The 26,054-nt window shown below is 41.0% G+C and overlaps 2 protein-coding genes and 1 long non-coding RNA gene across 4 annotated transcripts; 1 reads left to right on the top strand and 2 right to left on the bottom strand.

Moving 5' to 3' along the window:
* Nucleotides 1–2,064: 2,064 nt before the first annotated feature.
* Nucleotides 2,065–24,886, bottom strand: LOC117191135 (guanylate kinase-associated protein mars-like). The gene is made up of 3 exons (XM_033396096.1): nt 24,449–24,886; nt 24,191–24,396; nt 2,065–3,180 (listed from the first exon to the last, which is right to left on the bottom strand). The coding sequence occupies exons 1-3, from the start codon at nt 24,804–24,806 to the stop codon at nt 2,173–2,175; spliced, it is 1,572 nt and encodes a 523-aa protein (XP_033251987.1). The 5' UTR covers nt 24,807–24,886; the 3' UTR covers nt 2,065–2,172.
* LOC117191175 lies at nt 15,958–20,360 on the top strand. 2 transcript variants are annotated; one of them, XR_004473958.1, is made up of 2 exons: nt 15,958–16,813; nt 20,188–20,360. It is a non-coding gene; the product is annotated as an uncharacterized LOC117191175 (long non-coding RNA). The 2 variants fall into 2 exon arrangements; XR_004473959.1 differs by having other exon boundaries at nt 15,958–16,907.
* On the bottom strand, nt 23,077–23,674 carry LOC117191161 (guanylate kinase-associated protein mars-like). The gene is made up of 2 exons (XM_033396127.1): nt 23,307–23,674; nt 23,077–23,225 (listed from the first exon to the last, which is right to left on the bottom strand). Exons 1-2 carry the CDS (start codon nt 23,668–23,670, stop codon nt 23,185–23,187), a joined length of 405 nt encoding a protein of 134 aa, XP_033252018.1. The 5' UTR covers nt 23,671–23,674; the 3' UTR covers nt 23,077–23,184.
* Nucleotides 24,887–26,054: the final 1,168 nt, after the last annotated feature.

The raw sequence follows: 26,054 nt of genomic DNA, 5'->3' as shown, positions 1-26,054 counted from the left end.
TTTTTGTTTTAAATTATCTCAAGGATGATCGGAATTTTGATCGTAGCACTGTAGCCACATTGATCAGATACTGGTGATGTAGTTTGGCGAGTTTGACAGGTCGGTATATAAAAAAAAGGAGGAAAATTACTTAACTGTTTTAGAAAATAAACTGAAATTACTTTATAACATGATGAAGAAAAAAGGGGTCAAAAGTTTAAGTCAGCAGTTTTGATGAAGATTGCCAGCTGTCTGAGATGTAGCGGCTCTTTTTTTATTAATAATTGATGTAAATTGTTATAATATTTAAAGATTTTGAATTTCCTTCTGAGCCCGGCAAATCTTTGGCAATCGAAGATCAGGTGTTCGGCATATTCAGTTACATTGCACGTTTCGCAGATATTTGAGTCAATTGCTTTGATTCTGTGTAGGAAGACTTTGTCGTATGTGTGTCCCGTCATAAGTCTGTTAATGGTCTTGATGCTTTTAGCATTCCATTTAAGAGAAAAATGCCAGGGTTTACTGGGTATGTCTGGAAATATGTCTATGAGGCTGGATCCCTTCGTCCTACACTTCGTCCTGTAGTCCTCATTCCATTTGTATACTAAAAAGTTCCTAATTTCTCTTTGAGCCTCCTTGTAGCTGTGTTTTATATTTATTGTAAATTAATAGCTCCTAATCCATCACTTAAAATCAAAGCCTTTTTGTAATTATATTTAAGACATAGTTCGCAGGTCTTTTTAAGACCTACGAGTTCGGCACCTACTGAGGATAATCTGTTTTCTATTTTGTACTTGTGGATATTTCCACTAGGCCATTCTACTATTCCTATGCCACATGTACTTTCTGTAACTGAGGCATCTGTTGATAGAATGTTCCAGTCGTCCTTTCTGTACTTGTTCAGAATCTCATAAAATATAGTTTTTATACCCGATACTCAAAATGAGTATTGGGGTATATTAGATTTGTGGTAAAAGTGGATGTGTGTAACGTCCAGAAGGAATCGTTTCCGACCCCATAAAGTATATATATTCTTGATCAGCATCAATAGCCGAGTCGATTGAGCCCTGTCTGTCTGTCCGTCCGTCCGTCTGTCCGTCCCCTTCAGCGCCTAGTGCTCAAAGACTATAAGAGCTAGAGCAACGATGTTTTGGACCCAGACTTCTGTGATATGTCACTGCTACAAAAATATTTCAAAACTTCGCCCCGCCCACTTCCGCCCCCATAAAGGACGGAAATCTGTGGCATACACAATTTTAAAGATATGAGAAAACCAAAAACGTAGAATTGTAGAGAATGACCATATCTTTAAGACTGCGGAATCTGAATTGGATCGTATTATTATTATAGCCAGCATCAAGAAAACAATTTCATTTTTTTCTCTTCCTGTCTCTCTCTAACACACACGTAGCATAGGCGGCTTTGCTTAGAGTAAAACATTAGCGCCTAGATCTCAGAGACTACAAAAGCTAGAGCAACCAAATTTGGTATCCACACTCCTAATATATCGGACCGAGACGAGTTTGTTTCAAAATTTCGCCACACCCCCTTCCGCCCCCGCAAAAGACGAAAATCTGGGGATATTCAAAAATCTCAGAGACTATTAAGGCTAGAGTAACCAAATTTGGTATCCGCACTCCTGTTAGATCTTACTATAAAACGTGTATCTCAAAATTTCGCCCCACCCCCTTCCGCCCACACAAAGGACGAAAATCTGTTGCATCCACAATATTGCACATTCGAGAAAACTAAAAACGCAGAATCATAGATAATGACCATATCTATCAGATTGCTGAATCTGGATCAGATCAGATCATTTTTATAGCCAATAGGAACAAATCAATTTGCAGTGGCTACGCAGCGCCCGACGTCACGCTCAGACTGATTTTCTTTCTCTCTCGCACGCACTCTTTGTCGTGTCGTTTAATATTAGCGGCGTCTGCCGGAGGAGAGCCATACTGACTTAGTATCGGGTATAACTGTAGAGTTGCGGTGTCCGCAGCAACTCACAACGTTCCCCCTCGTTTTTTTTCTTTATTTGATTGATTGATGTACTTAATTAAAAAAAAAAATATAAAACAAGGCTTTGAAATTGAAACATAATTTTCAGAATTAAATAATACTATACATATAAACAAAAACGTAACTTTAAATAATAAATGATAGATAAACTACATAAACTCGGTGGATGGCCTAAGACGCGGATTGCGGCTCATTTTCTGCTGGGCCCTGGTCTACGGAACGTGTTTCCCCTGAAGCTTCGATCGACATGTCCTCCTCGCAATCCTCTAGCTTATCGCCGCCAAAGGGCTCATCATCGCTAATAGTGCCTTCTTCGTAGGTGAATTTGAAGTGCCGTACATTTTTCTTTGTACTGAAAATAACTCCCCGACTTTCACGCTTGCTGGTCCCTGGTTTTTTCAGAATCGACTGGCGTCCCTTATTGGGAGGGGGGGTATGATTAAGAGCGTTTTGTTCGGCTGCGGCCAATATAGCAGACTTGAGCAGAGTGTTGCCACCATTGGAAGAACGGCTCTCGCCTACAGACATGCGCAGGACGGTGCGAGCAGGAGAGAAGGACCGACGGTCGCGTACTACGATCACACGCTGAGTGCTGCTGCGAGATGGAGTTTGCGGGGCATCGTCCGCTGATACCACATCCGCCTTAGCCTTTTTCATTTCAGCATGGGCCTTGCGGAGTAATTGCATCAAGTTACTGCTGGCCTTGACCTTGGGCTTAGCGTTTAAATTGTTGCCCAGCTTAGAGTTTGGTTTGGCCACGGGCTTGGCTGGTATTTTCGATTCCTCAACTGCATCGGGGTCCTGCCAATTGTTCTGTTTCCATCGCTTCAAGTTATCAAAGCGCTTGTCAACATTCTCACTCTGGAGTCGCAGCATGTCCCACCACCCTTCCAGATCCTCTGCCTGGACGGGTTTCGTCTCCTCGCTGCCATCGTAGGGTCGATGGTTCTTGCCCGTAGCTCCCGCCTCGCAACGGTCAATCAGACCGCTGAACTGCATCAATTTCTTGGTAGAGAGCAAATTTGTCTGTCCAATGGCGACATTGATCATATCTATGCCGCCCGTCTCAACCAGATGCGCCTCATTCTCCTTGCTATAGGCTTCCCACTCGCTGCAGATATCTCGCAGTCGTCGAATCTCATTCTCCAGCTGTATGCGAAAGTAGAGCACCGACTCGAGGGCAACAGGATACTCCTCACCGGGCAAATACATGCTGTTTCGCTTCTCACGCTCACAGAGTTGACTTTACCGCGCGAGACGCTTACATATGGACTTAAGTAGTTGGGCTTCTCATCGGAAATCCTGCGAGGAGGGGTTTGCTCCGTAGCTGCCTTCAGAGTAGAATTTTCTTGTTCTTTATCATCTGGATCTGGAAACCAATAATATTACATTTTACTCCATTTTATTCCTGTTTTACTTACCCTTAGCCAGATATGGATCCAAGATCAAACTCTCTTCAGCTGCCGTTTTTATCAAAGAGTACCTAGAAAAGTCAAATTTCCGCTTCGCTTTCGAATCTCGGTAGCTGCTCATTGGACCCACTGGACTCAGATTTGAAATCTCACCCAAGGCTTCTATCATTTCTTGACTGCAATTGTTCGTCTTGCACTGCGTGAATGTGGCCAGAGCAGGGAAACTTATCTTCTCTTCCAGCGGCGTATTGGGAGGCAGTGGGAGTTCAGTGGTCCCAGCCTCAACCAACTCTCTCATCAGCTCCGGCCGATTTCGAACATTCTTTTGAAGACCTACGTACTTGCTGACGTTGCTCTTGGCCTTCATTCTGGTCGACAATTGTCTGGCAAGCTTGTTTTTTATTGCCGGCCCTTTTGCTACTGCGGTCGACTTAAATTTTCCCGCAGCTCCCCCTCCGCCGCCTCCTTGAATGGGCTTTGGTTTTACTGCTGGTATTTTTAAGGTGGGCTTACTCACGGCCGGCTTTTGGAATGGTTGCGTCCTCACATTTGGCAAATGAACAACCCCATTTGCAGAAGGTCCAACGACCAAATCTGCTGCCTTGGGCTTTGGGCCTGCTGTAGGCTTCAAGGGCAATGCACGTGAAGGTGCAGGCTTCACTGTGGCTGGCTGGACATTCCTTGCTGATGTTTGATGTTTCATGTTTGATGTTTGGGTCTTCACAGTGACCGGTTGAGGACGCGACGTTGCATGTTGCAGCTTTGCCATGGTTGCCGCAGGCTGAGCGCGCAATCTGGATGGATGACCCTGGGTACGCAATTGGGTTGCCAAAGGCTGTTTCCTCTCCGCTGCCGTCTGCGTACACTGAGTTTTTTTTGCCAAAACATATAAGGAGTGCCTTTTTGGCGGCACAAATGCCGGAGCGTTCTCCTGCTCTTTCTGGGGGTTTGTCGCAGGTTTAAGTGTTTCGGTTTTATATGTGAACATCTTTTGACCACGACGAGCAATTTGCTCGTTCTTTGTTTGTTCCTTCCTGGCAGCCTTCCAATCCACGAAGCGCTTTATGTAAAGGTCCCGGGTGGGGTTCCTCTGCTGCTGAGGCAGCTCTGGTTTTCGATTCTCCTTAGGAGGAGCGACATAGGTAAGGCGTGGCTGCGCCTCCTCTGAGGGCGGTATAGGTGCCGCACGCTTGACGGGAGTTGGACTAACACTAATAATGCGGTTGCTTTGAAAACGATCCTCGCGCTGTTTTGCACGCGCCGCATTCTGGAGTTCCCGGTTCTGCTCATTGAAATTGCGTGGGCTGAAAGCAAGTGATTGCTGTTTATATAATTCCCTGTGGCGCTGCATTATGACGTCGAGCAGTAATTTTTTTATTAGTTTAAAAAAAATGGAGGGACGCTTCTTAAGAATGGCGCCTTTTCAGCGTGCCATACCGATGAAAAAACGAACTTAGCCCACTTAAGCCCCTTTATTTAAACTGGATAACAACTCGAGTTAGACCGCGGAAAATAATACTAATAATAATAATATTTACCTCTTCTTTACCTGGCAAGGAAACTTTTTTTGATAGATTGGGGACTTGGAATTTGTTTAACAATTTAATCTGGTATTTTGTATGCAGTTTTTTTTAAAGGTAGTGCTTTTTTTACACAATAATTTTTAGCGGTATATTTTTCAAAATTTTCACTTTGAAAACTCGTGAAAATTCTTAACAAATCCAATAAGAATGACTAGCAAAAGTTGGCTACTATTTTAGAAAAATAATCTATCAATCGGATAAACTTCATGTTCAGCTATAAAGTCCTAGCAAGCTAATAATATCAAATCACAGAACGATTAGCCCATTGTATGCCAAAGGGGTATTTTAATATTGCACCGAAAATAGTGAATATCGTGGATATAGTGGGTTTTTTTTTTGTGAGTAAAAGAAGGGTTAGGAGGTATCTACAATGACTGTTTAAATAGAGGGGTCTTAAGTGGGTATATGTGGCATATTTCAGACCGTATATTTTATCGCCAAGTCACTTAGTACACTAATTTTCTTGCCACAATGTCTGGTTCACACACCTTGCAAAATATAAAAATACTTTCCATAGTATTTTCCAGTATATTAAGGTTATGCACTCACCCTCTTAGCCAATGCCCCAATGTAGAAGTCGTGTAAAAATGCAATTTAGAGCCACATCGATTATTAATGCGGGAAATCATCGAAATCTTGATCACTTGCCATCAAAATCTCAATGTTTTCAAAAATATAAAAAAAGGAATGTAAAAATATGCATAACGGGGGTTTTTCACACTGGCGCTTCCATGGGGCTTATATGGAAAAGAACGGGCCAACAATTTTGAAAAGTACACATATTCCCCTTTATAAAAATGATTTTAATATGTAGCAAATGGGTAGTTACCATGTAAAGAAATAAACTTAGTGGAAATTGTTGACATTTTTTATTGAAACCTTATTTTATAAACAATGCCAATAAAGATGGTACTTAAAATTAGCCACTTTTATATAAAATTGATTAGATTATCGGTTAAAAATATGTGTTCAGTGCTGATAGTCGTTGCTAGCTAGTATTCAACCGAAAGCAATTTTTTTTTTTTTTTTTTAAATCATCTCAAGGATGATCGGAATTTTGATCGTAGCACTGTAGCCACATTGATCAGATACTGGTGATGTAGTTTGGCGAGTTTGACAGGTCGGTATATAAAAAAAAGGAGGAAAATTACTTAACTGTTTTAGAAAATAAACTGAAATTACTTTATAACATGATGAAGAAAAAAGGGGTCAAAAGTTTAAGTCAGCAGTTTTGATGAAGATTGCCAGCTGTCTGAGATGTAGCGGCTCTTTTTTTTTATTAATAATTGATGTAAATTGTTATAATATTTAAAGATTTTGAATTTCCTTCTGAGCCCGGAAAATCTTTGGAAATCGAAGATCAGGTGTTCGGCATATTCAGTTACATTGCACGTTTCGCAGATATTTGAGTCAATTGCTTTGATTCTGTGTAGGAAGACTTTGTCGTATGTGTGTCCCGTCATAAGTCTGTTAATGGTCTTGATGCTTTTAGCATTCCATTTAAGAGAACAATGACAGGGTTTACTGGGTATGTCTGGAAATATGTCTATGAGGCTGGATCCCTTCGTCCTACACTTCGTCCTGTAGTCCTCATTCCATTTGTATACTAAAAAGTTCCTAATTTCTCTTTGAGCCTCCTTGTAGCTGTGTTTTATATTTATTGTAAATTAATAGCTCCTAATCCATCACTTAAAATCAAAGCCTTTTTGTAATTATATTTAAGACATAGTTCGCAGGCCTTTTTAAGGCCTACGAGTTCGGCACCTACTGAGGATAATCTGTTTTCTATTTTGTACTTGTGGATATTTCCACTAGGCCATTCTACTATTCCTATGCCACATGTACTTTCTGTAACTGAGGCATCTGTTGATAGAATGTTCCAGTCGTCCTTTCTGTACTTGTTCAGAATCTCATAAAATATAGTTTTTATACCCGATACTCAAAATGAGTATTGGGGTATATTAGATTTGTGGTAAAAGTGGATGTGTGTAACGTCCAGAAGGAATCGTTTCCGACCCCATAAAGTATATATATTCTTGATCAGCATCAATAGCCGAGTCGATTGAGCCCTGTCTGTCTGTCCGACTGTCCGTCCGTCCGTCTGTCCGTCCCTTCAGCGCCTAGTGCTCAAAGACTATAAGAGCTAGAGCAACGATGTTTTGGATCCAGACTTCTGTGATATGTCACTGCTACAAAAATATTTCAAAACTTCGCCCTGCCCACTTCCGCCCCCACAAAGGACGAAAATCTGTGGCATCCACAATTTTAAAGATATGAGAACACCAAAAACGTAGAATTGTAGAGAATGACCATATCTTTACGACAGCGGAATCTGAATTGGATCGTATTATTATTATAGCCAGCATCAAGAAAACAATTTCATTTTTTCTCGCCCTGTCTCTCTCTAACACACACGTAGCATAGGCGGCTTTGCTTAGAGTAAAACATTAGCGCCTAGATCTCAAAAACTATAAAAGCTAGAGCAACCAAATTTGGTACCCACACTCCTAATATATCGGACCGAGACGAGTTTGTTTCAAAATTTCGCCACACCCCCTTCCGCCCCCGCAAAGGACGAAAATCTGGGGATATTCAAAAATCTCAGAGACTATTAAGGCTAGAGTAACCAAATTTGGTATCCGCACTCCTGTTAGATCTCACTATAAAACGTGTATCTCAAAATTTCGCCCCACCCCCTTCCGCCCACACAAAGGAGGAAAATCTGTTGCATCCACAATATTGCACATTCGAGAAAACTAAAAACGCAGAATCATAGATAATGACCATATCTATCAGATTGCTGAATCTGGATCAGATCGGATCATTTTTGTAGCCAAAAGCAAGAAATCAATTTTCAGTGGCTACGCAGCGCCCGACGTCACGCTCAGACTGATTTTCTGTCTCTCTCGCCCGCACTCTTTGTCGTGTCGTTTAATATTAGCGGCGTCTGCCGGAGGAGAGCCATACTGACTTAGAATCGGGTATAACCGTAGAGTTGCGGTGTCCGCAGCAACTCACAAAGTTCCCCCTCGGTTTATTAATAATTGATGTAAATTGTTATAATATTTAAAGATTTTGAATTTCCTTCTGAGCCCGGCAAATCTTTGACAATCGAAGATCAGGTGTTCGGCATATTCAGTTACATTGCACGTTTCGCAGATATTTGAGTCAATTGCTTTGATTCTGTGTAGGAAGACTTTGTCGTATGTGTGTCCCGTCATAAGTCTGTTAATGGTCTTGATGCTTTTAGCATTCCATTTAAGAGAAAAATGCCAGGGTTTACTGGGTATGTCTGGAAATATGTCTATGAGGCTGGATCCCTTCGTCCTACACTTCGTCCTGTAGTCCTCATTCCATTTGTAAACTAAAAAGTTCCTAATTTCTCTTTGAGCCTCCTTGTAGCTGTATTTTATATTTATTGTAAACCCCTCACTTGTAGCAGCCTTTGCTGCTATGTCAGTCTTTTCGCCCATAGAATGTCAAGTTTCTGAATGTCTGATTGGTTAATTATGTTGTGAATATCATTCACTAGGTACGAGTCTGTATTCTTATTTTTAATTAAATTAATAGCTCCTAATCCATCACTTAAAATCAAAGCCTTTTTGTAATTATATTTAAGACATAGTTCGCAGGCCTTTTTAAGTCCTACGAGTTCGACACCTACTGAGGATAATCTGTTTTCTATTTTGTACTTGTGGATATTTCCACTAGGCCATTCTACTATTCCTATGCCACATGTACTTTCTGTAACTGAGGCATCTGTTGATAGAATGTTCCAGTCGTCCTTTCTGTACTTGTTCAGAATCTCATTAAATATAGTTTTTATTTCTTCATTCGAGTATTCTTCTTTACCCTTAGTTAAAAATTTATCTAATACATGGATTTTGTTACATGTGTTAACACTATCACATTCTTGAGTGTTTACAAAGATGGAATTAAATTCTCTTAAAGTACGTGTGTAACTCGTATCCGCTTTTGAGCGTATTAGCTCGTCAAACATTGTTGGATTGAACCTTTTAATTTTAAGCAGTTCTTTGGCTGTAAGCCATTTCGCCCTGAAAACAGGTGGCATTACACCAGCGAGGACAAAAATTTCGTGTTTGCTTGTGTCAGGTGGCACCCCAACACACCTTCTGAGTGATTTAGCTTGCGCTATTTCTATATCTTTACTTGCTCCAGATCCCATGTCTGAAAAACTTGTGATAGCATATTCTTGTTTTGTTCTAATAAAAGCTTTGAAGATGTTGGTACTTGTTTTAGGTTTTAGACCTGATTTGATAGTAGTCGCAAGCTGGAGGAGTCTGTTGCATTTTTATACCCGATACTCAAAATGAGTATTGGGGTATATTAGATTTGTGGTAAAAGTGGATGTGTGTAACGTCCAGAAGGAATCGTTTCCGACCCCATAAAGTATATATATTCTTGATCAGCATCAATAGCCGAGTCGATTGAGCCCTGTCTGTCTGTCCGTCCGTCCGTCTGTCCGTCTGTCCGTCCCCTTCAGCGCCTAGTGCTCAAAGACTATAAGAGCTAGAGCAACGATGTTTTGGATCCAGACTTCTGTGATATGTCACTGCTACAAAAATATTTCAAAACTTCGCCCCGCCCACTTCCGCCCCCACAAAGGACGAAAGTCTGTGGCATCCACAATTTTAAAGATATGAGAAAACCAAAAACGTAGAGTTGTAGAGAATGACCATATATTTAAGGCTGCGGAATTTGAATTGGATCGTATTATTATTATAGCCAGCATCAAGAAAACAATTTCATTTTTTCTCGCCCTGTCTCTCTCTAACACACACGTAGCATAGGCGGCTTTGCTTAGAGTAAAACATTAGCGCCTAGATCTCAGAGACTACAAAAGCTAGAGCAACCAAATTTGGTATCCACACTCCTAATATATCGGACCGAGACGAGATTGTTTCAAAATTTCGCCACACCCCCTTACGCCCCCGCAAAGGACGAAAATCTGGGGATATTCAAAAATCTCAGAGACTATTAAGGCTAGAGTAACCAAATTTGGTATCCGCACTCCTGTTAGATCTTACTATGAAACGTGTATCTCAAAATTTCGCCCCACCCCCTTCCGCCCACACAAAGGACGAAAATCTGTTGCATCCACAATATTGCACATTCGAGAAAACTAAAAACGCAGAATCATAGATAATGACCATATCTATCAGATTGCTGAATCTGGATCAGATCGGATCATTTTTGTAGCCAAAAGCAAGAAATCAATTTTCAGTGGCAACGCAGCGCCCGACGTCACGCTCAGACTGATTTTCTGTCTCTCTCGCACGCACTCTTTGTCGTGTCGTTTAATATTAGCGGCGTCTGCCGGAGGAGAGCCATACTGACTTAGTATCGGGTATAACCGTAGAGTTGCGGTGTCCGCAGCAACTCAAAAAGTTCCCCCTCGTTTTATTAATAATTGATGTAAATTGTTATAATATTTAAAGATTTTGAATTTCCTTCTGAGCCCGGCAAATCTTTGACAATCGAAGATCAGGTGTTCGGCATATTCAGTTACATTGCACGTTTCGCAGATATTTGAGTCAATTGCTTTGATTCTGTGTAGGAAGACTTTGTCGTATGTGTGTCCCGTCATAAGTCTGTTAATGGTCTTGATGCTTTTAGCATTCCATTTAAGAGAAAAATGCCAGGGTTTACTGGGTATGTCTGGAAATATGTCTATGAGGCTGGATCCCTTCGTCCTACACTTCGTCCTGTAGTCCTCATTCCATTTGTAAACTAAAAAGTTCCTAATTTCTCTTTGAGCCTCCTTGTAGCTGTATTTTATATTTATTGTAAACCCCTCACTTGTAGCAGCCTTTGCTGCTATGTCAGTCTTTTCGCTGATGGCCACACCCTTGTGTTCAGGGACCCATAGAATGTCAAGTTTCTGAATGTCTGATTGGTTAATTATGTTGTGAATATCATTCACTAGGTACGAGTCTGTATTCTTATTTTTAATTAAATTAATAGCTCCTAATCCATCACTTAAAATCAAAGCCTTTTTGTAATTATATTTAAGACATAGTTCGCAGGCCTTTTTAAGTCCTACGAGTTCGACACCTACTGAGGATAATCTGTTTTCTATTTTGTACTTGTGGATATTTCCACTAGGCCATTCTACTATTCCTATGCCACATGTACTTTCTGTAACTGAGGCATCTGTTGATAGAATGTTCCAGTCGTCCTTTCTGTACTTGTTCAGAATCTCATTAAATATAGTTTTTATTTCTTCATTCGAGTATTCTTCTTTACCCTTAGTTAAAAATTTATCTAATACATGGATTTTGTTACATGTGTTAACACTATCACATTCTTGAGTGTTTACAAAGATGGAATTAAATTCTCTTAAAGTACGTGTGTAACTCGTATCCGCTTTTGAGCGTATTAGCTCGTCAAACATTGTTGGATTGAACCTTTTAATTTTAAGCAGTTCTTTGGCTGTAAGCCATTTCGCCCTGAAAACAGGTGGCATTACACCAGCGAGGACAAAAATTTCGTGTTTGCTTGTGTCAGGTGGCACCCCAACACACCTTCTGAGTGATTTAGCTTGCGCTATTTCTATATCTTTACTTGCTCCAGATCCCATGTCTGAAAAACTTGTGATAGCATATTCTTGTTTTGTTCTAATAAAAGCTTTGAAGATGTTGGTACTTGTTTTAGGTTTTAGACCTGATTTGATAGTAGTCGCAAGCTGGAGGAGTCTGTTGCATTTTTATACCCGATACTCAAAATGAGTATTGGGGTATATTAGATTTGTGGTAAAAGTGGATGTGTGTAACGTCCAGAAGGAATCGTTTCCGACCCCATAAAGTATATATATTCTTGATCAGCATCAATAGCCGAGTCGATTGAGCCCTGTCTGTCTGTCCGTCCGTCCGTCTGTCCGTCTGTCCGTCCCCTTCAGCGCCTAGTGCTCAAAGACTATAAGAGCTAGAGCAACGATGTTTTGGATCCAGACTTCTGTGATATGTCACTGCTACAAAAACATTTCAAAACTTCGCCCCGCCCACTTCCGCCCCCACAAAGGACGAAAGTCTGTGGCATCCACAATTTTAAAGATATGAGAAAACCAAAAACGTAGAGTTGTAGAGAATGACCATATCTTTAAGACTGCGGAATCTGAATTGGATCGTATTATTATTATAGCCAGCATCAAGAAAACAATTTCATTTTTTCTCGCCCTGTCTCTCTCTAACACACACGTAGCATAGGCGGCTTTGCTTAGAGTAAAACATTAGCGCCTAGATCTCAGAGACTACAAAAGCTAGAGCAACCAAATTTGGTATCCACACTCCTAATATATCGGACCGAGACGAGTTTGTTTCAAAATTTCGCCACACCCCCTTCCGCCCCCGCAAAGGACGAAAATCTGGGGATATTCAAAAATCTCAGAGACTATTAAGGCTAGAGTAACCAAATTTGGTATCCGCACTCCTGTTAGATCTTACTATAAAACGTGTATCTCAAAATTTCGCCCCACCCCCTTCCGCCCACACAAAGGACGAATATGTGTTGCATCCACAATATTGCACATTCGAGAAAACTAAAAACGCAGAATCATAGATAATGACCATATCTATCAGATTGCTGAATCTGGATCAGATCAGATCATTTTTATAGCCAATAGGAACAAATCAATTTGCAGTGGCCCGACGTCACGCTCAGACTGATTTTCTGTCTCTCTCGCACGCACTCTTTGTCGTGTCGTTTAATATTAGCGGCGTCTGCCGGAGGAGAGCCATACTGACTTAGTATCGGGTATAACCGTAGAGTTGCGGTGTCCGCAGCAACTCACAACGTTCCCCCTCGTTTTGTTTGTTCTTTAACCATTTTTACATGACTGACATTTGACATGTTTGCGCTAATCAGTCTGCCTAAGAAACGGATATCTTTTCGATTTGGTATAGGCACATTTCTAACAGAAATATTTACCGCTCTGACCTGTCTTTTTCCTACATTTATTGCTGCAGATTTGCTTGGATTGAAGCTAAAACCGAGATCACCACATAGAAGGTTAAAGTCATTTAGTTTTTTATTAAGGTTTTCAACCGCTACAGTAAACTCTTTGTTGTGAGAGATTATAACGAAGTCATCTGCAAATTGCATCATATGAGTATTTCTATCACAGATCTGATGTAGTCTTTTTGTGTATACATTAAAAAGGAGGGGCGACAGACAAGAGCCCTGTGGGATTCCTCCCTGAACTACCTGAACAGCTTCCCCTATTTTCAGTAGTCTCATAGACATAAAACTGATGATCCAGTCAATGTATGTTTTAGGAAAACACTCATTTTCCATTAGTCTTTTTAAGAATTTCAGGTTGACACAATTGTAGGCATTGTTGAGGTCAACAACCACAAGAGTAACGTGTTCCTTGTTCTTTTTCTTTGCCGCTACCACATTGATGACATCATTTATGCACATCGCTGCAGACTTGTTTTTTTGGTATGCATAAGATCTGTAGGGTATAATCTTGTTTTCTTGTATATGCTTTTCCAGCCTGGCTTTCACCATGCCATTTACTGTCTTGGCTAGAACCGAAATGAGGGATATGGGTCGAAAATGTTTTAAGTCAGTCAGATCCATGTTTTTTTTTCGGTATTGGTACAATTCTGATAGATCTCCATTCGACTGGGAAATCGCACATAGCCACTCGACGGTTGTAAAAATGTACAAGTTCTGTCTTTATACTAGTGTTAAGAGCACTCAGCATCTCGTATGTGATGTGATCTATTCCTCCTGCCGTTTTTCTGTTTCTGACTAACACAGCCTCTAACTCTTCCAAGGAAAAGAAAGGATTTTCATTGTTCTTGGTTGAGTACATTTCTTCGTCTACATCCTTTGCTTCTGAGGTTATTTGTTCGTTAAGGAATTCCATGTATGGCCCAGCTTTATCAGGGTCGAAAATTTCTGGGGTGTCCTCTTGACAGTTTTTTAGATTTCTGAGGAATCTCCAAGCTTCTCTTGAGTTCGATTTTAAATTTAACTCTGTTAACTTCCTGGCATAGCTAGTTCTTTTGGCAATTTTAACAGATTTTTTCCATTCAACCTTGAGGTTAACAGCAGAACAATAATTTTGAAAGGAGGGTTCTGAAGCTGCCTTCTTCTGCGACTCTGCAAACTCCCTGAATAATTTGGCTAAATTCTCGTCCCACCATAATTTTGGACATTTGTTTTTGATTTCATAAGTAGCACCTTTAATTTCCTGTTGGATGTTCTTCGCTAAATTATCCATATCTTTGTCGGCCTCAAACTGGCTTAGCTTTTTCAGTAGCCTGTTTTTGGCAAGGAAAGTTTTGAGTTTGTGTTGATATCCTGCTGTTTCAAAGCTTATTGGGTGATGGTGGCTGCCTCCTAGGTAAAACTTTTCGCATTTCCAATTCTCTATATGAATACCCTTTGTGAAAGTTAAATCGAGTACAGACCCTGATGTTGAGTCGATGTGTCTTCTGAATGTGAGACTGTGGTCATTTGCTAGACTGTTTCCAGCATTTGACATAGCTTGCATGAGAAAAGTTCCCTTTCCACTGTTGGTTCTGTCTCCAGAAAAGGTATGTCTTGCGTTAAAATCTCCTGCAATTATGACTTTTCCGAATGCATCTAAATATTCAAGGAGATTTTTAATCGCTTGCTTGAAGGATGCAAGAGACAACAAAGGTTCAAAATATACTGAGGTGATAAGAAATTTATCTTTGTTGTTGATGGTTCTTGCTATAATTATATCTTGCTCTGTCTCATATATCAGTCTTTTAACTCTTAATTCTTTTTTGTAGGCAATCGCCACTCCTCCATAACCGTCCTCTCTATGTTTTTCTAACATATTGAAGTTAGCTAGTTTCCTAAAACGGAGATCGTGAGAGAAAACTTCAGCCAGAATGGCAAAGTCGAAGTTTTCATTGTTTAAGTAGAATACTAGGACGTTTTTATTGGCTTTAATAGATTGAATGTTATGTTGTAAAAATTTCATATTTATTTAGATGTTTTAAAAAGGTTCGTTTCTCTCTGTTTGTTCATTTTTCTGTCTGCATTATGTTCCATATTGTAATCATTTGTACTGGTCACTTTTTTTGATGGATGTGACACATCGACTAAACGAGACAACATGTCAACCATCTGTTGAATGGTAAATTTGTTTTCTTTTAGTTCTTTGTTTTCAAAAAATGGTACGTGATTACTAGAATCGCTGGTATATGATTCTAAGTGATAGTGGGGATTTGTGCAGGAATCAAGGTCTCTGCACTAACCTGCTCGCATAACTGTGTTTTTTTAAAACTTCATTTGCTTTAACGTTTTTGGTTTGAACATTTTCCTCATTTATGTCTAGTTTTGGATAGTTTTTTTCATAATTATCTAACAGCGAAAAATTTTGATGGATTGAGTAAGTGCTAAGCACTTCCTTACGCGCGATTTTTTTGATTGTCATTATTTTGTTAATGTCCATCTCCTTTTCCCATACTGGGCACATCAGTCTGTCCCTAGCTGAGTGATTTTTCCCATTGCAAAGGATACACTTGAGACCAGTGCAAGACCCATTGCACTCCTCGACTCCGCATTTATAGCACCTCCTAGCTGATTTGCATCTGGTCGAAGTGTGACCAAGTCTGCCACAATTATAACATTGCCTTACTCTGGGAACAAAAGAGATACCTTTTCTGGGATGTCTGAACCCTCAAAACCAATTTTGACTGTTTCTAATGGTATGAGCTTGAATGTTTCGTTGTTGTCATCGGTTGTAATTTTCTGCCTTCTTGCTAATCTTTCAATTGACTTAATTTTTATGTTAGAAGTAATATTATTCATAATTTCATTCTCAGAAAAACCGAGGGGCACCCCTTTAATTACACCATAGGATTCCACATAGTCTTTTGGTGTAAATATCACTAAATTCATTTTTTTGAACTCCTCATTTAAAACTAAATCATTTGCTTCGCTGAAAACCTTAAAATAAATCTTGCATTTTTGGTGTTTTTGTTTTCGAAGATGGTACTGTTCTTAGTCGATACTAGTACAGCCGCATCACCGATGTGGCACTCACTATACAACACTGTTTCTCTTTCGATACCTACATTTGATGGGTTTATAATCGGATTAGTATTTATATTCAGTGTTTTAGTCATTTCAATATTTCCAGTAAAACCATTTATGGCATTTGTGTGAGAATTGTGAACGGTCACACCGTCAGAAGCCTCCACCATTTTGTTACTGTCATCGTCTATCAGCATTTTGTTATTTATGACTGTATTGGTGTTGTCGCTTTTTTGTTCCTTGCGCATCTTTTTTGCTGGGTCAAGCTGGGTCGTTAGTCAAGCTGTCGAATATGTCCTCTTTCACACCTGAACACAAAGCACTGAAGTTTTTTGCTATTGTTTTTTGGGTTTGAATTTTGCCGCTTTTTGCCACCTGATCAGGGGGTTTCAATTTGGCAGACACCGAGTGACCGGCGTCCGCCATACTTGCTGGTTTAACCAGATTGCCAAAGACTTACCTCTCCTTTGGGAAATGAAAAGAGGAATAATTTATATATTGATGAAGATTTGTATGAAATAAACAATGATTTGTACAATCACTTTTAATTAAGCCTTTGTTGCTTGGAAAAAGTCACTTTTCAGACTGTTAAGAAAAAACACGACCGGTCTCGCTCGCTGATGAAAAGGAAGTGACCGAAAGCAATTTGATTCAGCTTGAATACAAATAATACGTCAGTATATTTTCGGCATATTTTGAAATTTGTGACGTAGTTTCGGTATATTTCTGAGTGTCTGTTTACCATTGCACGTATGAAAATAAAAGTGAATAATAAAAGTAAGCAAAAATAAGCATTCAACTTTATCAAGTGTGTGTCAAGTGTCGAGAAAGAGAATACGTTTTTAGACAGCTGCGACAGAGCCTGGAATATGTATTAATATATGCAGTAGACACCCCACGAAATTCGCCGAATAAATACAAGTGTGTGCGTGTGTTTATTGGGGTTAAAAAAACTAAAACAAACAACGTCACGGCAAGAGCATTGCCAGCAGCAAGAACACACGCCCTACTTTGTAAAATTAAATTCCTGTTAAAACCACATACATTCAATCGGTTTGAAACGCCAAGGTTTACCCCGATTCTGCCCCATGGAAGGCAAATGCTTAATTGGTTTTGTCCTACCTGCTTTTCCGTGAATTTACGATGTCATCGGTTAAGTTAGCTAAATAAATGCTGCTGGCAACGCTGCGCTTGCTCGCTCACGCACGCACACACTCCCCTCTCTGTCGGTGTCGGTTCGCCGCTGCCGCCGCCGCCTGTCAATTCTCGCTCTGCCTGCCTTGTCGGTTGTCGGTGTATTTTTAATCGCTTTTCTCGCCCAAGAATATTAAAGAAAGGAGAGGAGAGGAGAACTACACACAACGCGCAATCAAATATATGAGTTATTATACCCGATACTCAAAATGAGTATTGGGGTATATTAGATTTGTGGTAAAAGTGGATGTGTGTAACGTCCAGAAGGAATCGTTTCCGACCCCATAAAGTATATATATTCTTGATCAGCATCAATAGCCGAGTCGATTGAGCCCTGTCCGTCTGTCCGTCCGTCCGTCTGTCCGTCTGTTCGTCTGTCCGTCCCCTTCAGCGCCTAGTGCTCAAAGACTATAAGAGCTAGAGCAACGATGTTTTGGATCCAGACTTCTGTGATATGTCACTGCTACAAAAATATTTCAAAACTTCGCCCCGCCCACTTCCGCCCCCACAAAGGACGAAAATCTGTGGCATCCACAATTTTAAAGATATGAGAAAACCAAAAACGTAGAATTGTAGAGAATGATCATATCTTTAAGACTGCGGAATCTGAATTGGATCGTAGTATTATTATAGCCAGCATCAAGAAAACAATTTCATTTTTTCTCGCCCTGTCTCTCTCTAACACACACGTAGCATAGGCGGCTTTGCTTAGAGTAAAACATTAGCGCCTAGATCTCAGAGACTACAAAAGCTAGAGCAACCAAATTTGGTATCCACACTCCTAATATATCGGACCGAGACGAGTTTGTTTCAAAATTTCGCCACACCCCCTTCCGCCCCCGCAAAGGACGAAAATCTGGGGATATTCAAAAATCTCAGAGACTATTAAGGCTAGAGTAACCAAATTTGGTATCCGCACTCCTGTTAGATCTCACTATAAAACGTGTATCTCAAAATTTCGCCCCTCCCCCTTCCGCCCACACAAAGGACGAAAATCTGTTGCATCCACAATATTGCAGATTCGAGAAAACTAAAAACTCAGAATCATAGATAATGACCATATCTATCAGATTTCTGGATCTGGATCAGATCGGATCATTTTTGTAGCCAAAAGCAAGAAATCAATTTTCAGTGGCTACGCAGCGCCCGACGTCACGCTCAGACTGATTTTCTGTCTCTCTCGCACGCACTCTTTGTCGTGTCGTTTAATATTAGCGGCGTCTGCCGGAGGAGAGCCATACTGACTTAGTATCGGGTATAACCGTAGAGTTGCGGTGTCCGCAGCAACTCACAACGTTCCCCCTCGTTGTTTATACAGTCAAGGAAAAAAGTCAACATACAGCACCGATTTTTCAATATTTCGGGTTTCCGCAATGAAAATTAAAAAAGTTGGTATGCCATTATTAGGACACTTAAAGTTATTATTATTTCAGAAAAAAAAACTTAAACAAAAATGATGTATACTAAAGTTACAACGAAAAAACATAAAATGTTCACGGAAAAAAGTGTACATACAGCCTCATGCTTTTGTATTATAGTCTCAAAGTCATCTTAATATTAATACTTTTTATACTTTTAATATTTGGTTGGTCCATCATTGGCATCTATTACAGCCTGTAGTCGTCGGGGCATCGATGCCACCAAATTTTCGGTTGTTGTGGGCGGAACTTCGGCCCAAGCTTGAATGAGGGCGGTTTTGAGGCTTTCCCGACTGCTGATGTTATACTTCCGTACCAATCTTTCTAAAATGTCCCAAAGATGTTCGATTGGGTTAAGGTCTGGGCATAATACAGCAACCAATCACGCACAACATGTGCGGTGTGCTTTGGATCGTTGTCCTGTTGGAAGATCCAACTGCTTCCCAGGCTCAATGTATCCACCGATGTATCCATCGAAAAGTGTTCAGGAGTCATTGTGCACCCAAAAACAATTGCCAATTTTTTGCACAGGATGGTTTCAAGAGCCGAGTTCCACGAAAGAAACCATTGATTTCAGAAAAGAATCGGATTTTGCGCCTGGAATTCGCCAAAGCGCACTTAAATAAGGATCCAAACTTTTGGAAAAGCGTTTTATTTACAGATGAAAGTAAATACAACATTTTCGGAAGTGATGGCCGTTCCAGAGTTTGGAGAAAGGCAAACACCGCTCTTGACCCTATAAACATAATACCCACCGTCAAACATGGAGGTGGTAGTGTAATGGTTTGGGGCGCTATGGCGTCGCCTGGAGTAGGTAATTTGGTGTTTGTGGAAGGGAAAATGGATCGCTTCCAGTATAAGAAGATATTGGAAGAAAATTTGGAAACATCGGTGGATACATTGAGCCTGGGAAGCAGTTGGATCTTCCAACAGGACACCGATCCAAAGCACACCGCACATGTTGTGCGTGATTGGTTGCTGTATTATGCCCCAAGACAGCTTCGTTCACCACCCCAATCTCCAGACCTTAACCCAATCGAACATCTTTGGGACATTTTAGAAAGATTGGTACGGAAGTATAACATCAGTAGTCGGGAAAGCCTCAAAACCGCCCTCATTCGAGCTTGGGCCAAAGTTCCGCCCACAACAACCGAAAATTTGGTGGCATCGATGCCCCGACGACTACAGGCTGTAATAGATGCCAATGGTGGACCAACCAAATATTAAAAGTATAAAAAGTATTAATATTAAGATGACTTTGAGACTATAATACAAAAGCATAGAGGCTGTATGTACACTTTTTTCCGTGAACATTTTATGTTTTTTCGTTGTAACTTTAGTATACATAATTTTTGTTTAAGTTTTTTTTCTGAAATAATAATAACTTTAAGTGTCCTAAATAATGGCATACCAACTTTTTTAATTTTCATTGCGAAAACCCGAAATATTGAAAAATCGGTGCTGTATGTTGACTTTTTTCCTTGACTGTATAATAAAATGGAAATCAAAGTAATAAGAGCACTATTTTAATCTCAACAGAGCTGGAAAATACGAAAGAAACCCTCATACATATGTATGTATGCTGTGCGCGGGTGTGAGTGTGGTGCATTCAAGGCTGATAAAACAACACAAAAAAACAGAGCAAGTGACTAACTAAAAGGCGACAAACACAAAACTACGCGCTATTCATTACGCACGGAGCAACAACAATACCCGATACTCAAAATGAGTATTGGGGTATATTAGATTTGTGGTAAAAGTGGATGTGTGTAACGTCCAGATGGAATCGTTTCTGACCCCATAAAGTATATATATTCTTGATCAGCATCAATAGCCGAGTCGATTGAGCCATGACTGTCTGTCCGTCTGTCCGTCCGTCCGTCTGTCCGTCCCCTTCAGCGCCTAGTGCTCAAAGACTATAAGAGCTAGAGCAACGATGTTTTGGACCCAGACTTCTGTGATATGTCACTGCTACAAAAATATTTCAAAACTTCGCCCCGCCCACTTCCGCCCCACAAAGGACGAAAATCTGTGGCATCCACAATTTTAAAGATATGAGAAAACCAAAAACGTAGAATTGTAGAGAATGACCATATCTTTAAGACTGCGGAATCTGAATTGGATCGTATTATTATTATAGCCAGCATCAAGAAAACAATTTCATTTTTTTCTCGCCCTGTCTCTCTCTAACACACACGTAGCATAGGCGGCTTTGCTTAGAGTAAAACATTAGCGCCTAGATCTCAGAGACTACAAAAGCTAGAGCAACCAAATTTGGTATCCACACTCCTAATATATCGGACCGAGACGAGTTTGTTTCAAAATTTCGCCACACCCCCTTCCGCCCCCGCAAAGGACGAAAATCTGGGGATATTCAAAAATCTCAGAGACTATTAAGGCTAGAGTAAGCAAATTTGGTATCCGCACTCCTGTTAGATCTCACTATAAAACGTGTATCTCAAAATTTCGCCCCTCCCCCTTCCGCCCACACAAAGGACGAAAATCTGTTGCATCCACAATATTGGATGAAATTACCTTAACCCAATCGAACATCTTTGGGACATTTTAGAAAGATTGGTACGGAAGTATAACATCAGTAGTCGGGAAAGCCTCAAAACCGCCCTCATTCGAGCTTGGGCCAAAGTTCCGCCCACAACAACCGAAAATTTGGTGGCATCGATGCCCCGACGACTACAGGCTGTAATAGATGCCAATGGTGGACCAACCAAATATTAAAAGTATAAAAAGTATTAATATTAAGATGACTTTGAGACTATAATACAAAAGCATAGAGGCTGTATGTACACTTTTTTCCGTGAACATTTTAAGTTTTTTCGTTGTAACTTTAGTATACATAATTTTTGTTTAAGTTTTTTTTCTGAAATAATAATAACTTTAAGTGTCCTAAATAATGGCATACCAACTTTTTTAATTTTCATTGCGAAAACTTCGGACATTGAAAAATCGGTGCTGTATGTTGACTTTTTTCCTTGACTGTATAATAAAATGGAAATCAAAGTAATAAGAGCACTATTTTAATCTCAACAGAGCTGGAAAATACGAAAGAAACCCTCATACATATGTATGTATGCTGTGCGCGTGTGTGAGTGTGGTGCATTCAAGGCTGATAAAACAACACAAAAAAACAGAGCAAGTGACTAACTAAAAGGCGACAAACACAAAACTACGCGCTATTCATTACGCACGGAGCATCAACAATACCCGATACTCAAAATGAGTATTGGGGTATATTAGATTTGTGGTAAAAGTGGATGTGTGTAACGTCCAGAAGGAATCGTTTCCGACCCCATAAAGTATATATATTCTTGATCAGCATCAATAGCCGAGTCGATTGAGCCATGTCTGTCTGTCCGTCCGTCCGTCTGTCCGTCCCCTTCAGCGCCTAGTGCTCAAAGACTATAAGAGCTAGAGCAACGATGTTTTGGACCCAGACTTCTGTGATATGTCACTGCTACAAAAATATTTCAAAATTTCGCCACACCCCTTCCGCCCCCGCAAAAGACGAAAATCTGGGGATATTCAAAAATCTCAGAGACTATTAAGGCTAGAGTAACCAAATTTGGTATCCGCACTCCTGTTAGATCTTACTATAAAACGTGTATCTCAAAATTTCGCCCCACCCCCTTCCGACCACACAAAGGACGAAAATCTGTTGCATCCACAATATTGAGGATACGAGAAAACTAAAAATCATAGATAATGACCATATCTATCAGATTGCTGAATCTGGATCAGATCAGATCATTTTTATAGCCAATAGGAACAAATCAATTTGCACTGGCTACGCAGCGCCCGACGTCACGCTCAGACTGATTTTCTGTCTCTCTCGCACGCACTCTTTGTCGTGTCGTTTAATATTAGCGGCGTCTGCCGGAGGAGAGCCATACTGACTTAGTATCGGGTATAACTGTAGAGTTGCGGTGTCCGCAGCAACTCACAACGTTCCCCCTCGTTTTTTTCCTTTATTTGATTGATTGATGTACTTAATTTAAAAAAATATATAAAACAAGGCTTTGAAATTGAAACATAATTTTCAGAATTAAATAATACTATACATATAAACAAAAACGTAACTTTAAATAATAAATGATAGATAAACTACATAAACTCGGTGGATGGCCTAAGACGCGGATTGCGGCTCATTTTCTAGCCAATAGGAACAAATCAATTTGCACTGGCTACGCAGCGCCCGACGTCACGCTCAGACTGATTTTCTGTCTCTCTCGCACGCACTCTTGTCGTGTCGTTTAATATTAGCGGCGTCTGCCGGAGGAGAGCCATACTGACTTAGTATCGGGTATAACTGTAGAGTTGCGGTGTCCGCAGCAACTCACAACGTTCCCCTCGTTTTTTTCCTTTATTTGATTGATTGATGTACTTAATTAAAAAAAAAATATAAAACAAGGCTTTGAAATTGAAACATAATTTTCAGAATTAAATAATACTATACATATAAACAAAAACGTAACTTTAAATAATAAATGATAGATAAACTACATAAACTCGGTGGATGGCCTAAGACGCGGATTGCGGCTCATTTTCTGCTGGGCCCTGGTCTACGGAACGTGTTTCCCCTGAAGCTTCGATCGACATGTCCTCCTCGCAATCCTCTAGCTTATCGCCGCCAAAGGGCTCATCATCGCTAATAGTGCCTTCTTCGTAGGTGAATTTGAAGTGCCGTACATTTTTCTTTGTACTGAAAATAACTCCACGACTTTCACGCTTGCTGGTCCCTGGTCTTTTCAGAATCGACTGGCGTCCCTTATTGGGAGGGGGGGTATGATTAAGAGCGTTTTGTTCGGCTGCGGCCAATATAGCAGACTTGAGCAGAGTGTTGTCACCATTGGAAGAACGGCTCTCGCCTACAGACATGCGCAGGACGGTGCGAGCAGGAGAGAAGGACCGACGGTCGCGTACTACGATCACACGCTGAGTGCTGCTGCGAGATGGAGTTTGCGGGGCATCGTCCGCTGATACCACATCCGCCTTAGCCTTTTTCATTTCAGCATGGGCCTTGCGGAGTAATTGCATAGTTACTGCTGGCCTTGACCTTGGGCTTAGCGTTTAAATTGTTGACCAGCTTATACTTTGGTTTGGCCACAGGCTTGGCTGGTATTTTCGATTCCTCAACTGCCTCGGGGTCCTGCCAATTGTTTTGTTTCCATCGCTTCAAGTTATCAAAGCGCTTGTCAACATTCTCACTCTGGAGTCGCAGCATGTCCCACCACCCTTCCAGATCCTCTGCCTGGACGGGTTTCGTCTCCTCGCTGCCATCGTAGGGTCGATGGTTCTTGCCCGTAGCTCCCGCCTCGCAACGGTCAATCAGACCGCTGAACTGCATCAATTTCTTGGTAGAGAGCAAATTTGTCTGTCCAATGGCCACATTGATCATATCTATGCCGCCCGTCTCAACCAGATGCGCCTCATTCTCCTTGCTATAGGCTTCCCACTCGCTGCAGATATCTCGCAGTCGTCGAATCTCATTCTCCAGCTGTATGCGAAAGTAGAGCACCGACTCGAGGGCCCGCCGATTGGCAACAGGATACTCCTCACCGGGCAAATACATGCTGTTTCGCTTCTCACGCTCACAGCGAGAGTTGACTTTACCGCGCGAGACGCTCACATATGGACTTAAGTAGTTGGGCTTCTCATCGGAAATCCTGCGAGGAGGGGTTTGCTCCGCAGCTGCCTTTAGAGTAGAATTTTCTTGTTCTTTATCATCTGGATCTGGAAACCAATAATATTACATTTTACTCCATTTTATTCCTGTTGTACTTACCCTTACCCAGATATGGATCCAAGATCAAACTCTCTTCAGCTGCCGTTTTTATCAAAGAGTACCTAGAAAAGTCAAATTTCCGCTTCGCTTTCGAATCTCGGTGGCTGCTCATTGGACCCACTGGACTCAGATTTGAAATCTCACCCAAGGCTTCTATCATTTCTTGACTGCAATTGTTCGTCTTGCACTGCGTGAATGTGGCCAGAGCAGGGAAACTTATCTTCTCTTCCAGCGGCGTATTGGGAGGCAGTGGGAGTTTAGTGGTCCCAGCCTCAACCAACTCTCTCATCAGCTCCGGCCGATTTCGAACATTCTTTTGAAGACCTACGTACTTGCTGACGTTGCTCTTGGCCTTCATTCTGGTCGACAATTGGCTGGCAAGCTTGTTTTTTATTGCCGGCCCTTTTGCTACTGCGGTCGACTTAGATTTTCCCGCAGCTCCCCTCCGCCGCCTCCTTGAATGGGCTTTGGTTTCACTGCTGGTATTTTTAAGGTGGGCTTACTCACGGCCGGCTTTTCGAATGAAGGTGCAGGCTTCACTGTGGCTGGCTGGACATTCCTTGCTGATGTTTGATGTTTCATGTTTGATGTTTGGGTCTTCACAGTGACCGGTTGAGGACGCGACGTTGCATGTTGCAGCTTTGCCATGGTTGCCGCAGGCTGAGTGCGCAATCTGGATGGATGACCCTGGGTACGCAATTGGGTTGCCAAAGGCTGTTTCCTCTCCGCTGCCGTCTGCGTACACTGCACAAATGCCGGAGCGTTCTCCTGCTCTTTCTGGGGGTTTGTCGCAGGTTTAAGTGTTTCGGTTTTATATGTGAACATCTTTTGACCACGACGAGCAATTTGCTCGTTCTTTGTTTGTTCCTTCCTGGCAGCCTTCCAATCCACGAAGCGCTTTATGTAAAGGTCCCGGGTGGGGTTCCTCTGCTGCTGAGGCAGCTCTGGTTTTAGATTATCCTTAGGAGGAGCGACATAGGTAAGGCGTGGCTGCGCCTCCTCTGAGGGCGGTATAGGTGCCGCACGCTTGACGGGAGTTGGACTAACACTAATAATGCGCTGTTTTGCAAGCGCCGCATTCTGTAATTCCCGGTTCTGCTCATTGAAATTGCGTGGGCTGAAAGCAAGTGATTGCTGTTTATATAATTCCCTGTGGCGCTGCATTATGACGTCGAGCAGTAATTATTTAGGAGTTTAAAAAAATGGAGGGACGCTTCTTAAGAATGGCGCCTTTTCAGCGTGCCATACCGATGAAAAAACGAACTTAGCCCACATAAGCCCCTTTATTTAAACTGGATAACAACTCGAGTTAGACCGCGGAAAATAATACTAATAATAATAATATTTACCTCTTTTTTACCTGGCAAGGAAACTTTTTTTGATAGATTGGGGACTTGGAATTTGTTTAACAATTTAATCTGGTATTTTGTATGCAGTTTTTTTAAAGGTAGTGCTTTTTTTACACAATAATTTTTAGCGGTATATTTTTCAAAATTTTCACTTTGAAAACTCGTGAAAATTCTAAACAAATCCAATAAGAATGACTAGCAAAAGTTGGCTACTATTTTAGAAAAATAATCTATCAATCGGATAAACTTCATGTTCA

The sequence above is a fragment of the Drosophila miranda genome, assembly GCF_003369915.1.
Source record: "Drosophila miranda strain MSH22 chromosome Y unlocalized genomic scaffold, D.miranda_PacBio2.1 Contig_Y1_pilon, whole genome shotgun sequence".
Taxonomy (NCBI): domain Eukaryota; kingdom Metazoa; phylum Arthropoda; class Insecta; order Diptera; family Drosophilidae; genus Drosophila; species Drosophila miranda.
This window is presented reverse-complemented; position numbering and strand designations above follow the sequence as displayed.